This window comes from Tinamus guttatus, unplaced genomic scaffold, assembly GCF_059628265.1.
Source record: "Tinamus guttatus ecotype Peru unplaced genomic scaffold, ASM5962826v1 Tinamus_guttatus_pri_ptg000133l, whole genome shotgun sequence".
Taxonomy (NCBI): domain Eukaryota; kingdom Metazoa; phylum Chordata; class Aves; order Tinamiformes; family Tinamidae; genus Tinamus; species Tinamus guttatus.
Window position 1 is genome coordinate 1,407,105 of NW_028288667.1, and position 17,419 is coordinate 1,424,523.

The following is a 17,419-nucleotide window of genomic DNA, read 5'->3' on the forward strand; positions in this document are numbered from 1 at the left end:
AAGGACCTGCCAAAATATTGCCTTGAAATCATTATCTTATTAACGTAAGCTCATACTGATGCTGCTTCATGCTGATCTACTTATGTGGTCCCTACAGACGTCCTTTGACAGTGCCTTTATTTCATGTGGACGTTGTAATGTGCCAGGCGTACAGGCTTACTAAACTCATTTTGCCACTGACTTTAGCTTAACACCAGCCCGAACAGCTCTCATGCTGTGATCATTTTAACAATCGACATAACCATGTAAACAAGCAGACTTAATTGGTAAAACATAACAATTACTAGCTTACATAACGGGTGCGCTTTTGTAGGCTAGGAAATGTATTCATTTCTTAAGTTTGCGAGCACGTGCTTTCTTTGAGAAATCCAAGAATTCACCTTCAGGGTATTCTCCAGAACCTGCGACTGTAGTGCTGGAAGTGTTTCTTTGCTTGGCTCGTTTAAAAGATTGGCAAGCAATGGGCTGCTCACAGCAATGAGTGTGGCCCATGCTTGAAAGCTCTGCTTTAGCCTCTACTGCAGGTAGATGCTCCAACAACTGAGGCTGCCTCTGTCCCAAACTGCTACCTGAATCCGGGTTAACTGATAGCACCTGACTAAGCTAGGCACGGGAGTATAAAAAGAAAGGCTTTCCTTGGGGAGTTGGTTGAGCCACTGCTTTGCTAGAAATCCACCCAACTCGAGGTTCAAAGAAGTATCAGACAAATGGATCTCCGATCTCTACTGCACAATTGCTCCTGCTCGTTTATTCATAAGCCTTGACTGGGTAGAACTCAGTGTCCCAAGTCACGGAGGAGGACACTGGTCCTGAGGCCGAGATAAAAGACCACCATTCTGGGAAATGTTGGGCATCCATAAATACAAGTGCATATATTATATCTCTTCCTATACATCACCTTGAGATCTAAGAAGCTATCTATTAAGAGAGGCATCTGTTACATCTTCATGGATTTTCTCCCTTTCCATCTTTTATTCTAGTACCTATTAGCAAGTTCTGCCAAGTGGCTGATTTTTTTTACACTTTAGAAATTCCGTAATGTATTCCAAAAGGTACCCTACTGAGCTCGCTGCTGTAGTATAGTTACTCCAAGTGAGTGTGTAGTCTATTCTTTTGAATGCCCTTAAACACTGTGGATTTCATATGATAAATGAACGTAAACTGTTCAATGTCATACAGCATGAACACAGCAGACAGTAAATATACGCTTCTCATTGTTCTGCAGTGTGAACACGGCTTTTCTGTATTTATAAGATTTTATTTTTTACTTAGCATCCTGCTTGTCTTAATTATTCAGTACCTATTATGAGACTCCAAGAGTGAAGCTAGAAGTGTATTTCCTAGAAATGAAACATGGAAGTGTTCCCAAGGCTATTTTAATGCTAATTCTTGTTCCTCTTTTTCAGCGCTTGAGCTTTAAACACCACAACTGTGAAAAGATCAGACCAAATTGAGAAACGTACCGGGGCTACAGAGACAAAATTGTGAATTGGCATTTAAGGATGGAAAGTGACTCTGTAACAGGTTGTTTTAGTTTTTTTTAATTGGTGTGAGTCAGTCAGCGTTTATGGTAACAAAATTGCACAGTGGGTTTTAATTGTGCATAATTACTGCACTGCATGGTGCAGAGTACTATCTTCTAGGCCTTCAGCTGCATTCTGTTAACTTTTTTATTGGATTCTGTGAAGAAGTGTACCTGATGGCATTTGAAATATGATTGTGTAATTTGCTTGGGCTTTGTTGCATAGAAAAATGAAAATTATTAAAATAGAGTATCCTCCCATCCCTTTATTCCTTCAGTTTCCATATGACTCATACTGTACGGGCTACCTATGGTCTTCTACTAAAATTAACTGCAGTGTTGTTTCCATTTCAGCTGCACAAGTGCTATAAGAGGTCTTTGCGGTTTAGGCATGTCACCTTCATTAATATAGGTTGAGCACTTTACATTCATCTGTGTATTTTTAAGGCTGACTGATACTTGATGGCCTTTTAGCTTGTTACTTCAGTAGCCTGAAGCCATTTCCAAATTGATTACCCTTCTCTCCTGCATAGTTTATCCGGTGGATCTGACCAGCATATCCACCTAAACATGACCTGTCATTCAGGACCAAGAAAACTATTTCCTCCCCACTAACCAAGTAAAACATTTCCATCATTGCAGCCCTAGTGACTGTAAAATCCTAGTGCTCTGCTCTATTTTTTTGTTTCTACAAGCAAAGCCTCCTGCTAAGCTTTTCAAGTCTTCAAGAGTGATCCGATTGTTTCTCATCTTTTCACCAGTAATGCAGCCCAGGCCAGCACTGTATTGATCTCAGCAATTCAGCATCTTATTCATCATGAAGTGTAATTATGATATTTGTGGGATGTGACATTTCTGTGGAAAAACAGCTCTGGGTTTGGGGGGGTTCCTGGATGAGTAAATAGAGTCTGACGTTATTGTAATTACTCTCCCACAGGATTCTTTAGTCCTCTTCCCCTGACAGAGATGAAAGTCCTGTATAATAAACAGCAGCTCCAACAAATCTTTCTCCTAACTCTATTGATGAACTTGCCATTGTTATAATGTAGATAATAAACCTTACAATAGTTCTCTTTATTGTCAGCATCTTCCAGCATGGGAACGTCTGTAGCCAGACTCAAAGAAGCAGCCACAGGAAGAATGAATTTTGATTTCACCACTGCAAAGCCCCCTTTGTTCTTGTTGTTCGTATAGAAAAAGATGAAGTAAGAGGATGAGGCTTTTTAAAAATAATCTATTTGGTATTTTTCCAAGAAGAATATTGTTCAGAAGACTGTTACAGGTGAGCTTAAGCCAGACAGGTTTTTTTTGTTGTTGTTTTTTGTTTGTTTGTTTGTTTGTTTGTTTTTTTGCCTGCACTTTTACCTAGGGATTCCTGTGATTCAAAGGGAACACGTATAAAATATGTTCTAATTACTTTCAGTCCTTCTCTTAAGAATGTGAGCATTAAGGAAGAGTACAGGCATCCTGCCCTGAATCATTGAATTGTGCTAGTATGTTGAACAGTCTCTAACTTTTATTATTTCTGCTTCACCACTTGTATCCCTGGGAAGGAACTGTAAGAAGTGCTGTCTGACACCTTCCTTCCTGCAGCACGTGGTGAAGGGTGCAGCCAACGAACACCTCCGAGGGTGAGGATGGCTGTTGATGGGAATTGTGAAAGGAAACATCCAATCTCTCGCCACCCTTCTTTAGAAAAATAGTCATTAACTGCAGTCTGATCCTCACCTAACCAAGCAATGTGGCTGGTTAAATCAGTTTTTTTACATGCTCTGCAAAAGCCTTTGCAATCAACTATGATACCTCAGTCAGTTTTGCTTTTTGTTGGTGGTGTTAGCTCGCTTGCTTGCTTGCTCTTTTTTTAAGCTTCTTGTAGTATATCTTTGCTTTAATTTTTAAGAGGCGGGAGGAGCAATGAACAACAAAAAGGAAGAAAATCTTCATTCATGCTCTTTCTACTTCTTGCCTGTGCTCACCACCCCATTCAGAAAGGTCTTTTTGGCATTTCACCATCAATATATCATCTTGTTTACTCCAGTAGCCATAGCTCCCATCCAGTCAAGGTGATGCTTCAGAATTTTGAGAACAATTAAAAAAAAAAAAAAAAGTGTTTTATCAACATACTGATAACTGGACAGAAGTCATCTGCAAAGACTTGATGTGTTTCTGATGGGAGGTCAAGGCAGACTGGCAGTTTCCTATGATGGAAATGCCTGCTTCCAGTTCCCAGGCTCACTCATCCAGCCAGTAGTGTTAAATAAGGTTACTTAAACATTTCCAGGCACTGGAATTGAAGGTTTTCTGAAATTAGTACTGTGTGACAGCCTGGGGCAGGATGGTGGAAAACATTTACCATCTTTATTCATATAAGCATATTTATATTTCTGTATTTTGCTAATACTTTTGACTATAAAGTAGTCCCGGAGTGGAAAGATCCATTTATATTTGACATCTTTTGTGAAATAGTTTCATTTACAGTGTAGAAAGGGCACTGATACTCAATAGGTTCCTCCTTTCAGGTTCCTTTTCCAAGAGTTCATTTATAGGTTGCCAGGTAACCAGCAGTCTTTGACTTTTAAATAATACTTCATACAGGTGTAAAAAGTGAGGTTTCTCCAGAGCTGAAATGGCAAGAACTGTCTAAAATGAGCGGCAGTCTTAGCAAATGCCCACAGAGCTGAGCACGGGGCTACACCACTACAAAGGTGAAGGAAGCAATTTGCTGAGCTCTTTCGTGGATGTGCAGGTATTTTTCTAGATGACTATTAAATTGAATCTGCATGTTCTTATTTAAGGTCAAATTCCTTTTCAATAGGTAAATCATATGCTTAATCTATTTCAGAAATTCAGGTGTGGGCTGCCACCAGTCCACTCCTGATTCTCCACTGAGCTGACTGGGGTTTCTGCAGGAAGGAAGGGAAGGGATGGGGGACGATAAGGATCATTAAAATTGACGGTATCAACATGACAAGCCAAATGTCCTTAGAGGATAAGGACAGCTGTTCCTTCATCCTTCTTCTGTCTTCATGTTAGAAGAAGGAGCCTGATGTTCTGGATTACGTGGAGTGTCCCAGAAATAGCTGAGCTGGGGATGTGCCGCTTCTGCCACCCATGGGGATGTTGCTCAATTCAATCAATGCTGAAGAGCTGCCTTATTTTAAGGATCTCACCCAAAGCGAGCCAGTTAAACATGTGCTTAATCGCTGTCCTGCATGTAGGTATTGTGTGTAACCAAAGCCCCCAGCCCTGACTGCAGGAGAGGAGAGGAGAAGGCCACGCTTGGTGGAGCGGGAGCAGCTGCGAGGGCAGCGCGTGTCACTGTCCCAGATGGGCATCTCTTGAGGTCTGCTGCTCCTCTGCCCCACGTGGGCCTCTGCTGGCAGATTGGGAGGAGGCACCTAAGGTTGGGGGCTCAGCAAAGGCTTCTCTGAGCAGCGTCTGGCTCTGAGCGCCTCTGCCCTCATCTCCACCCAGGCTTCTTGCTTGGTCCCCAGCTCTTGCTTGTTGGGGTCACTGCTGCTCCTGGGCTACCTTCCCTCGTGGGGCAACCAGTCCTCGTTACCTACTGGTACATCAATATACATCTGTCTGTCAGACGCAAAGCAGAAATTTGTCGCCCTCAACCTCCATTTCTTTGCGTTCCTACCACCAAAAAAATATTACTACCCAAATCCCTACAAGACCAAGAAAATCTAGATCAAACCTAGTATGTCAATTTGCCAAAATTGCAAATGGAAGTGATTCATCTCTTATAGACACTGGCTTCCTACTATTAATTTAGAAAAGTGAAATAGTAAGGAGATGTGGGGGTGCTGGAAAAGCTCATTTCAACAGCGGTTTTCATTCATAATTCATTCAGGGTTGGACCTAAACCTGTCAAGGAATTACTGCAGTTGATTGCAGTAGGATTGTACTGTTCAGCCCTTTACTACTCAGGCAGGGAAACAGCTTAGAAATGAAATAAAGCCACTTGGTGTGATGGTGTATCCCAATGAATTCATAGCCCCCTCCTTCAGATCCTCTTCAAGCACTAGGCTGATTTCAGACAAAGACAGTAAAGTTGGTTGTAATGATTCAGAAATGTTCAGTGTGAAGCTTTTCGATCGATATCACTGAAGGATGCTGAACACAGGTTTAAATCAGCTGACTTGGGGATCTTACACTCCACAAAACTAAAAAGAGCTTTTATAAAAAAGAGACTTTTCTGGCCTCCTGATACTAATTGCACCTATTTTATATATATGCATATATATATATATATATGTATATATTAACCTTGAAATGTGGGGTAGTATAGCTAGTACAATAACATATTCCAAAAGCTTCAAAAATCTGATGTGAGTAACAACAGTGCTCTTAGCCTGATGTCAATCCTTGGCAAAATAATTGGAAAGTTAATAAGGGATTTAAATGATAGAGATTTAAAGGACAGAAATATAATAAATGCTAATCAGCACAGTTATTTTCTGAAAAAATACAGCTTATTCAGCAAACCTGATTCTGAACAAGATTGTAAATGTGGTTGATGATGGTGGCTGTGTAGACTTTGATAATGTTGTCTGTACATTTTGATGAGAATTTTGCATTCTACAACTTCATTAAAACTTGCATTAAAAATGAGCTAATGAATAGATCTTAAAAATAAGGTACCAGTGACAATTATTACAGCATTCCTAAAGTACTTTAGTGGAGCTGGTCCATGGTATCTCAAAATGTGACAGATAGACCTAATAAGTAGGGGTGATGGAGGGTTTGCAGCCTGGCTTCCCAGTTGGCAAACAGAAAAGCTTGGATGTTTGTTAAACCAAGGGGATTAGAAATAAATGTTCACAGCTTTGGCTGCAGGTCAAAGTGAGAGGGGTGCCAGAGACCAAAACTAGATGCTCAGAAGCCATGGGACATCCCCTGTAAAGGAATGGAGCAAGAGCAAGGCCAGGATGGAGAGCAGGGGAGGGACAGCTGGGAGCAGACACCATGACAGAGCAGAGCAAGGAGCAGGTAACAGGATTAAAAATCAAGGACCACAGCCAAGGAGAGAGAAATAGGAGCCAGGACTAGACAGCAGAAGATGGATCAGGTACCGGCACTGGAAAGACCACATATAGGTGATAATATATAAGTGACTAGACTGTAAGTACTCTTTCAAGTGCTACTTAACTTAAAATCACATAAAGAAGCAGTGTCTGGAGACAAAAAGACAAGTGCAAAAAATGAATTGTACTCATGTTTTTCAAGAAACCTCAAAAAAGTGTCAGTGCCTCCTCTTGAGGTCCTCCGCTTAGGACTAGAGTTAGGTATTTTAGCGAAACATAAGTGAACGCACCCAGTGCAGAGGGACTTGGTGACTGTCATGGGATCCAGCTCATTTACTTCTGGTCTTAAGTTTTAAACAATGAATGAATGAAAAAGCAGAGCTTTCATGGAAGACGACTAAATTTTGCATAGTCAAGTTCTGCAGCATAATTCTTGTATTTTGAAAACTGAAAAAAGTTGGTGGTTCTGGATGCAAATGCTGCCTTAAACACATCAGAGAATCCTTGACCTATCTAATCCTCATTAGTGCAGCATTTCACTTTGTTATTAATCCACAACATTGAGGAGACAGACAGTATAATTTGGAGAAATCCTTGCAGGAAGAATCTTGCAGGAGATAAAAAGGAATTACACCCTTTCTATAGGCTACTAAGGCAACCAAAGCATTCTAATACACTTATTTTCTAATACTGTAAATTTTGAATTCACAGAAAAAAAGGGCGTTCTGATTGATTCTATAGAGTTAAGGAGTAATTTTCATTTTTAACCTGTGTTATAGCATACCTTGATTGAATTTGCATCTTTTGTGTCACATAAGGCTTTCTGGTACTGGGAAGAGAATCACTGACCTGTTCAGATCACTACCTTGGTATTGTTTTCTTTTACGCTCACCTGTCAAGAACAATTATTAAGCAATTTATGGCACAGTAGAGACATAAATGATCTTAAAAATATTATGATTGAAAAAGAGGGAAGACTTGCTAGAGCCCCCACATCTATAAAAATGCACAATATTTTTCTTCCTGAAGGTTAGACTATTTGAAAAAAGCCATTTAGACTACTGGGATAAGTGTTGCCAGTGTGTGAGATGGACACTTTGCCATAAAGAAGGTGCAATTTTGCTCAGACTGAGGTCTTAGCAATAACACTGTTGACTTCAGTTGTGAGAATTAGTATCAAATGGGGCTGCTGGTAGCTCCAGGAGCTCAGCTGGTGGGAAGAGGACTGGATAAGGTGCCCCCGTGAGCAGCATGGAACAACCACTCTAAGCTGCCTCTGGCTCCAACCTTCCTCTCAGCATCTGGAAACTGAGTTGACTCCTGCCTCCATCCCATAGCACATCCCATGAGAAAGGGGGAAGAGATCCTTGGCTCCCTGCTCAGAGGGAGAAATCCCTCAGTCCACAGGAGCCTTTCAGGATGGCAAGAGTTGCTTCCGAGGTTCCTCGTGGGCTACGTGGAGAGGGCTGTTTCTCAGGGCTGCATCCCAGGGATGGACGCGCCTCTCCTCAGCTTGAGAAGATGTGTAATTTTTCACAGCATAAAAATAGGAGAGACAGTGCCTTGGAAGCAGCGGTTTCCACAAGGGATGCTACAGTCAAACTGGGTGGGAAATGGTGGAGCTTCACGCAGCACAGTAAGGAAAAGGGAAGAGGCCTGAGATGTTTCTGTGTGGGAGGCAAATTATCTCAGTCAATAACAACAAAGTGAACAGATAAAAGAGCTTGTATTTTCACATAACAAAAAGAAATGGCTGTTTAGACCACATCTCGTGTTTCCTCAACTCCTTGCTGGACTCTGCCCATAGTGCTGTTAAAGGCATAAAGTACTTGCATTAAGAGCTGACATTTATTTTCACTGTGGTACTACATACTGCTCTTCTCTCTGCCCCTGCAGCCAGACTTGACTTCACTGCTGGTAATGTGAGACCTCACACAGGTTTCCGGAGGGCCAGGCACAACCCAGAGCAAGAGAGAAGACCCAGCACCACTTCCCAAGGGTGCCAGGCCCACGGTTACGAGAGACGCCAACCAAGTGCATGAGTCCCTTACGGATATGTCTGTCCAGCAGGGTCTGGACAGAAGATAAAACTCACTACCATCCAGAAAGCCTCATTTCTCTCTTTCTCATATTCTTGTAGTCTCACTACTTATATTCTTTTCTTCAGCAAATTATGTGTGTACTGCCTTTAACATCTGCCTCACCTAGGAGAGGATGATGCTTATAAAATTGCAGTATCCTACCCTGGTTTTGTTTTCTGTGTTTTCTTTTAAAAAAAGTCCCTGGGATTTGTCTTTCTAAGAATAGTCTTGCATACTGGCAACCTACCTCACACTTCTCCTTGAGAACTTGAGATAGATCTTGAAATGTGGAATGCAGTTTATTGGAAGTCCTGCAGGTCCTCTGCAGCTGCAGGGTCCCCGAATCCATCATTCATTTGGAGACTTCCTTACAAGATTCATTCAGATGTTGAAAATGCATTTTTTAATTTAACTTACATGTAGACAAAACCCAAGACAGACTTTAAAATTATAACCACCTATATAACACTTCCTGTTAAATTTTCTGGATTCTTAGAACCTTTTTAAGGATTTTGATTTATGTATTATGGCTCCAAATTTCTTTCTTCCTAGACAGTATTCTTCCAGCTAGCACATAAATCTGAGTGAAAACTTTATATTTTTATGAATTCCAATCCCTTCTTGCCCAGTACTATCTGGAGACACTGTCTGTAGATGGTATCTTTCTGGGGCGGTATCTCTGAAGAACTTCTATTCCTCAACCACAGATTATTTGGGACTAATCCAGGAAAATCTTGTCATGGAAGAATTATTGCCTTTGGCCTACAGCAGAGTCTTTTATATATTTGAATGATAGTTCTGTAAGACTAATGACTTTTGAGTAGTCTGTACTGCTAGCTCTTTTCTGGGTGCAGTGATTCTTCCTGGTAGCTCTTAGGCCAAAGTGAAGCTAAAATGGAAGCCACAATAGCAAAGAAAAGTCACTGAACAGTGTGACAAAAATAACAAAACACATGAGATTTGTCAATGATACAAAAAGATTGGATTTATCTCACTTGCCCTTACATGCTGTCACTACAGTGTAGATATCTATAGCTGTTATTCATATTAGGAGCCTTTTTTGTCAACAGAGAAAAATAGGTACTCCTAGGGCTTCACGTGTATATTAAACATCTTCAGGTACCATCAGGCCTTGGTGTCACTGAGCAAGGTCTTCACTGACAAAGCAATCTTAGAGTGATCTGTCAGATGTCACAATATTCTTGGTGGTGAGAGATTAACATCTCTAGCTATTTAATATATGTTTAATAGTACACTATGGAACAAGGAAATAAACTGTTGCTTAGAGGGGACAGAGTGAGGGGGAGAGAATTAGGAATTTAGACAGCAAAGAGAAAAAAAAGTGATAACTAAAATATTTCCACATTAATTTTATATAAACTTTATTCTTCGAGAATTGTATAATAGCAGTTGCTGTGCTCCAGAGTTGCTGTTAAAAAAAAAAAAACAGTTTGGAACCCATTTCCTATTTAGTTTTTCATTTCAGGGTTCCAGTTTGCAAGATAGTGAGCAAACTGCCTCTTATATCATCAACATTTAGGAGAAGATTTTGAAAAGTAAAGAAAGTTACATAAGAAGGAAAGAAAGCCACGTGTCCAAAGCAGACAAGGAAACCCTCCGCACTCCCTTCTCAGGGATATAGGAAATAAGTACTGCAAACAAGGCAAATATCGACTCCGAGACAACCACTGCACTCTACATTTAGACCTGCTCACTTTCATGGTTGCTTACTGGGTATTTTCTTTGTTTGACTTTCATTTACCACTACAGTACTAAATTGCAGAATAACCCCATTACTCTGTTTATCTTTGCCTCTGCGTTTCGATGACAGCTTAAATGTTGTAAAGAACTGGAGAAGTAAGCTGGGGTTTCAGTGCTTGACAAACCCTACAACGACAACAGCCTGGAGCTAAAACTGCTGAAATTCTCTTAGTGAGCAAGAACTGAAGTTTCCATTTTGGCCAAATTTTAAATCGGACAAACTCTAAGTATTTTATGTACAAACTCAGATGTGATCCCCTCTACACCTATAATGAGCAAGAACTGAAGTTTCCATTTTGGCCAAATTTTAAATCGGACAAACTCTAAGTATTTTATGTACAAACTCAGATGTGATCCCCTCTACACCTATAAATTGCTATGTAATGTTAATTGGCCCCCTCTTTGCAAAAGTAGCTACATCATTTCAGCGGTACATGAAGCATTTGCTCCTTTTTTCTTTTTTATAAGCTATTCAACATTTATCTTGTTGAAGTCCCCGCGAGGAAAGGAACTATGTAACAGTAAAATACCATTTTCTTTAAGTGAGAAGTTGAATATTTTAAGACTTGGTGTTATGTATATATCATAAATGCGAAAGAACAAGGTGACAGAAGGGCTCTTGCTGTGCTGACATGCTGCTAGGCCTACTTAGAAGCAGGTCAAAAAGCCTTCTCATTAGCTTGCTCCAGGTTAAAACCAATCAGCCGAGTTCTGAAGAGAGGCAAAATGATTCTGTAACTGCTCAGCTGGGCACGAGTGCAATCCTGGTGGTGCTGAGATGGCAAACACAAGAAGGGAGCAAGGAATATTTCTTTTGCTTCTCCTGGCACTGCTAAAGCTTAATATTCCAATAAACAGCGTTTTCAAAATACCAAGAGTGAAGCACCATTGATTTTCAGAACATCCCTAGTCGGTTTGTTAGCAAACAAAGAGCTTGTACTTTGAATTGCAGTGTTGGTGCCGGCGTGTAATAGCCATTTCCATAGATTTTTAGTCTTAGAGATTCATAACAAAAATTATGGAGCATTCCAATTATGAGAAAATATATTTTTACAGAAGCTTTTCATACATGGTAAGTTTAAGCAACTAGCTACATTTTGAGAAGGAAATTTGAAGCTTTTCCTAGAGCCGTAGCATGACAACATCTAGAAGGAACCCGACTGGCAAAGTAACAAGACAGGCTGGAAAAGTAAACTGTCCATAAGAGCTTAATTTGCCGTCTTCAAAACAGGTCATAAGAAACTAAGTATGTTCTTAAACAGGAGTTTTGACATTTATTTTAAAAGTGTCTTTTTGGACAAATCAAAAGTTACACAGAGAAAATTGTGTTTGTTTCAACTGCCTAGGGGTTGTGCCCCAAGGCTAAAGGTGGCAATTTCTTAAGCCACATGATGCGCTCTGATGCCACTGTCACAGGCAAAGGGGATTTTGAAAGGATTATTTCGAGAAGAATGAAGTCAGCTCATGACTGCAGAGCCTTGGACTTGTGTGTTAATTTTGGTTTTTAAAGTTACCGCTCCTTTGTCAAGGCAGGGATATAAATAAATATATATATACCATATTCCCCAAGGATGCAAAAAGAATCGACCCAATCTGGGGAAAGATTTACTTTTCTCAGTGAGTGACCAAACCCAATCTTTCTAATCAGATTCTCTCAGTTTGGGGCCACAGCTGCCTACTTTTGTGTGGTCTCCTGGCAGCTGCTGCAATATCAGGGGAAAGAGAGGAGCATCCTCCCTTTCCTTGCTGCACACGCCGTAGTGGGACTGGTTTGCTTCAGACAACATGGTGTTTGACTGAGGATTTGAACACCTTTAAAGTCTTCAGTTCTACAAAGGTGATGAGAAAACAGATGGTGTATTAGCCAAAAATTCTAGCTCTTGTCTTAGTACAATTTTTCCATGTTTTGCCGCTGCAAGTGTATTTTTATTGTGAATTCGTGTTAGATAAAACCACCCGAGCAGCTAATGAAGAGCTATGTCAGCACACTTCTCTGTTGGTTTCTCTGCTGCCAGTCACATGAAGGTAGGTGAAAACCAAGCTATTGGCAGGGAGGCTCAGGGGTTCCCAGTTTGCTGAATCTTGGCTAACCCATTCTGTCAGTGTTCCCTGTTTCTAGATGCATCTTGACAATTTGTAAAATACATTGGAAAAAGTGCTGGACTCCATCAGTTTATCTGGACTGAATTATTTGTAGATCACTTTATGCATCTTCCTGTGTATGCTAGAAGCAGTGACTTATTGTCATTTATATTAGTAAAAATGCTAATAATCTGAAGGAAAATGAGACTCAAAAATCTTCTTAAGAAAAACAGAGCGATTTTGCCAGGAAAGAATAGGCTTGTTAGATTTGCGATGGTAGAAAAAAACCTTCAGTTAGCTGAATTTGGTCTTTAATGATTTAAATTTTTAATGAAAAATAATTTAAAAAGCCAACATGAGCTCTCTCAGGCAAATTGATTTTTGAAAATGTTTTAAAGCATTAAGGCTCCTCACTGTTGTCTGTGCTCATTTTTTTCCCCGTTTATTTCCCCAGCCCTATCCCCTCTGCCCAAGCAGATCAGAGGAGCTGCAGAACAGCAATCTCCTCTTGTTTACTTGTGTTTCAGGGAGAATTGAACACACCACGGATTCTCCTCTGCACAAACCCCAGCAAGACGGAGGTTTGACAGCTATTGCAGCAGACAAGCGATGGAGAATGGCAAAGGCTGGCACCTGAAAAAAAAAACAAACCTTAATCCTTTTCACAGCCTCATTTTCTTTGTTTTTGAGATAGCTCCCCTTTTTCATTTAAGTTGTAGACTTTTCCAGCCAAAGGAAGCAAGAAAACAAGGGAGTTTCTTTGTTGTCCTCAAGTAGCTTGAGCAGTTTGAGAGCAGTCCCCCATCAGATCAGTGCCATTGGCACAAGCACAACCACTGGGGGGATCTGCATATGCACAAGCAGCCATCAAGCCGCAATTCTGCAGCAATAACGCGAGCGTAGTGTATTTATTTGCAAGACAGGAATGATGCGATGTCCCTGCACACCGGAAAATGTTGATCTACAGCTGATTTATGTAAAATGCAACAGCACCCACCAGGTGAGCTTGTTGATCTGAGGTTAGTTCCAGCTGCAGCTTGGCTTAGCTGCTGCTTCCAGGCGCTCAGCCTGTGCACACGTTTTGGGGACGTCATTCTGGCTTGCCAGCATGTGCTGTCCTCTGTCCTCCAGTCAGGGCCTGCAGGGATGAACAATTCACCAGAGCATTAAGCAAGGATTAGGCCAAAAAGCCAAGTGAACCGTTCAGGCAACTTTGCAGCCTCTGTTGCATAAGGACCAGAACAGGTAATCACAGCAACTTTATTATCTCCAGAAGTGAAAAGAGCAACAATAATCCATGTTACCTATCTACGTTTCTTTGGCTCTCACCACCTGTAGTATCTTACCAACAACTGTATCTGGTAGTCAAGTTAACTGGTGTGCTAACATAAAAATTAACCTTTGGTATCATTGCTGCAAGATAACCAAGCAAAGCATAATGAAATCTTAAAATTGGACCATTGCACAAATCATAAGATTATAAAATGTTGTCATACTACTAGGATAACTCTGAGCTTTCAACCTTCATGCCACAATGAGACATTATGCATATTTAGCTGGGGAGAAATGTCTCCCTCCAGGAAGACACATTTTTACAGCCTTCCATGATAGGGATTTTATACCTATCTCTGGAACACTCACTGCTGGTTTATCTAGCCTGGTAACCCCAGTAAGATCTTTTTTTATGGCCTCAGTTTATTAGTATCCAAAATTGTCTCTTTCCTTTCTATCCCCTTTGCAACAGCAGCTCTTTATTAGAAACTTAATAAACTTTGCGTATGTTCTAAAGATAATATTGAAAACTCCAAAATTGTGTTCTGTATTTTATAATTGGTGTAGGAAAAAAAAGAAAGGGGAGATCTAATCCTATTGGGCCTTCTTCTTTCTCTTTTGCTCTCTCTCTGCCTTTTTCCCCTTTGATGCTAAGCAGCAAATTTTAATTAGCTTCATTTCCACAATTCAGTCATGCATATGTAATCTTCGTTCACACTTTTATAAAGTAAAATTAAGTGAAAGGAATTGGGTAATAATAGAAAGCTTGTCTGAGCAGAACAAATATGAATTATCAAACAGAAGGAAAGATGACTGTGGGACTACAGGACTTGAGGTAGTGCAAGGTTTGAGGTGGTTTCTCTGAAATGGGGCTGTATAAATAACACATTGAAACAGGTGCTGATTATCCTGTTTTGGGCCTCTTTTATTCCTTAGGCACTTGGGCTGCTGAGGTACAGTGTAACCGCTGAATATGAGGAGACTGCTTAATAACAGCTTTCTAATATATTGCTTTTATCATGAGCGGGAAGGCGTCACATGAGCTTGTCTACTTAATAAAAATCACTTTGTGAACCCACTCTTCCTAGATTTGGTAGTGCAGTAGATCACTGCACTGGGCCCCTCTCTGGTTATAACTGCAGAAGCTGCTCTGCCATTTTGCATTGTAATTTAAAGGCTTTCTAATTCATATACACACCCGAATTAAATGTGCCCAGGGGTTACCTTAGGAGCCTTCAGCGCTATGGTTTGAAACTACAAGTAAAGAGTATATTAAATTAATTCCCCCTTGGGTAAGACACAGGAGGGGGCAGTGCATTTTCACCCCTGCTACTCCTGATTATTAGAAAGGATGAGCACAATTAGGGTTGCTAACTTCATTATTTTCATTATCTAGCACAAGGAGATGGAAATTTAAAGAGAGACTATTAATGTGTCTAAATCTAGAGCTCAGCTTGTTTTAAAAGTTCTTATAAGATTCATTATGGTCTAAACAGGTAGTTTAAGAAGCCACCAGTTCAGCAGCAACAACTAAAAATCAGAACCTCCCACTGATGTAAAGCAGTTGGTGGCCACAAAAGCTGCAGAGGATGTTGAAATGTTGGTTAAACGAAATGCAAAGTAGCAGAGCACGTTGCTGTTAGCACATACAGAATTGAAGCATGAAGCCAGATTAACATTAAATGCATGTGCAGATAGTCACCCTTCAGCCTCCGGCCACGTAATGGGCCTCACCCTAACCCAGCAGAAACCTCCTCCTTTTGTCCCTGAGCAGCAGATCCAATTACAGGAAATGAGTGTCACATCTAAGGCTTTTTTTTCTCTCTTTCTAACCCTGCTTTGCTGTCAGTGACTGGGACAGCAAAGACTTAGGTTAATGGTTAACGCAGCAGTACAACCACACCGGAGCGCTGCTTCCTCCTGGCCAGCCTGGGACCGAAGCTGCCTCTGCGCTGGGAGGAAGTAGCGAAGACCAGCAGTGAAGATCGAAAGCAGAGCAGCTCGCAGCACGGCACATGGGAAACCAGCTCCTCGGCTTAGACAAGAAAAAAGGAGGAAAACGGCACAGGAGCAAGACCCGTTTGTAAAAACAGGTAACAGCTGAAGCACTTTTGCTGTGTGTATTGACTCAGCCACCATAACTAATAACGAATGAAAGCTTCAGGTGTGGCTAGTTGAGAGATTTACCTCTTACCTAGCTGCCTTCAGAGGGGTGAAGGAAGGAAGAATCTTCTTGGGGTGGCTCTGAGTGTCGGAGGGCGTAGGGAGCCTGTGCATGGCAGCACAAACGTCCCCCTCGGACTGCTCTGAGGTCATTGATCACAGCCATGTCCCTGAGTTCGAGGTTTCACCATGGATCAAGATCACTATGGCCATCCTCTACTTCCTGGTCTTTGTGGCAGGGATCTTGGGCAACAGCATCACTATCAGGACCACCAGGATCCTGCAGAAGAAGGGTTACCTGCAGAAGGAGGTCACGGATCACATGGTGAGCCTGGCCTGCTCTGACCTGTTGGTGATCCTGCTCGGCATGCCCGGCGAATTCCTCAGTGCCATATGGAGGCCCTTCTCCACCCCCAATGGCAATGTGGTTTGCAAGCTTTACTCCTTCCTGTTTGAAGCCTGCAGCTATGCCACAGTGCTGCACGTGGCTACTCTCAGTTTCGAGAGGTACGTGGCCATCTGCCACCCCTTCAAGTTCAAGGCAGTCTCTGGACCCCGCAAGGTGAAGCTGCTCATCGCCTTCGTGTGGGTGACGTCCGTCCTCGTGGCTCTGCCCCTGCTCTTTGCCGTGGGCACAGAATATCCCCTGGAAATCATCGAGGGCTACCAAGGTGTGACAGCCTGTGTCCAGCCTACGCCCCGGCACCACGTCCCTGAGTTGAGGCTCAACATGACCATCTGCACCAACCTCTCCTCCAAATGGCCCGTCTTCCAGGCCAGCATCTTCAGCGCGTTTGCTGTGTACCTCATCGTGCTGGGCGCCGTGGCCTTCATGTGCCGCAGCATGATGAAGACCCTGATGATCCACAAGAAAGGAACCCTTGCGGTGAAGGGAGAGTATGGATACCAGGAACAGCAGTTGAGGAAAAACGAAAGCTCGGACAGCAAGAGCTCCAGGAGACAGATCATTTTATTCCTCGGTAAGAGCCGTGTCTCCCTCCTGCTTTGTCTCCCTTCTTCCTTCCCATGCCACCCTTCCCAGACTGGAAGGAAAACTTATCCTACCAAGCCCCCAAATAGGGGCAGCTGGGTGTACAACTGAGCCAAAACGAGAGAGAGGGATGCTTTTGATTACAGCCATATATATTTTAAGCACCCTGATTTCCCTGCTTGTGTTTGACTAACTCTTTTGTCCTTAGAAAAGATAGGAATGGAGGCAGATGGAAAAATCCAATTTGCTTTCTATTTTTGTTGTCAGATTACACTCCTGCATGTCTATCCCTCCAAACAAATGCAAACGGGTAATAGGTATTGCTGCTTAACCTTTGGAATATCGATAGGCCCAGGAGCCTGGTTATAAAGTAGCTCTATTGGCATTTTTTCCCATTAAATTAAAAATATGTGCATATTTAGTAAGGCTCTTGATGGAGGAGAGAGTACAGATAAAGATCTGAAGCTTGTCCTGCTCTGAAGACATGTCCCTGTTGATTCCCTGTGCTCCTGAG

At 41.7% G+C, this 17,419-nt stretch overlaps 1 protein-coding gene across 1 annotated transcript; it reads left to right on the forward strand.

Moving 5' to 3' along the window:
* Positions 1 to 15,976: 15,976 nt before the first annotated feature.
* On the forward strand, positions 15,977 to 17,016 carry GPR39 (G protein-coupled receptor 39). The gene has a single exon (XM_010211383.2). It carries the CDS (start codon positions 16,027 to 16,029, stop codon positions 17,014 to 17,016), a length of 990 nt encoding a protein of 329 aa, XP_010209685.2. The 5' UTR covers positions 15,977 to 16,026.
* Positions 17,017 to 17,419: the final 403 nt, after the last annotated feature.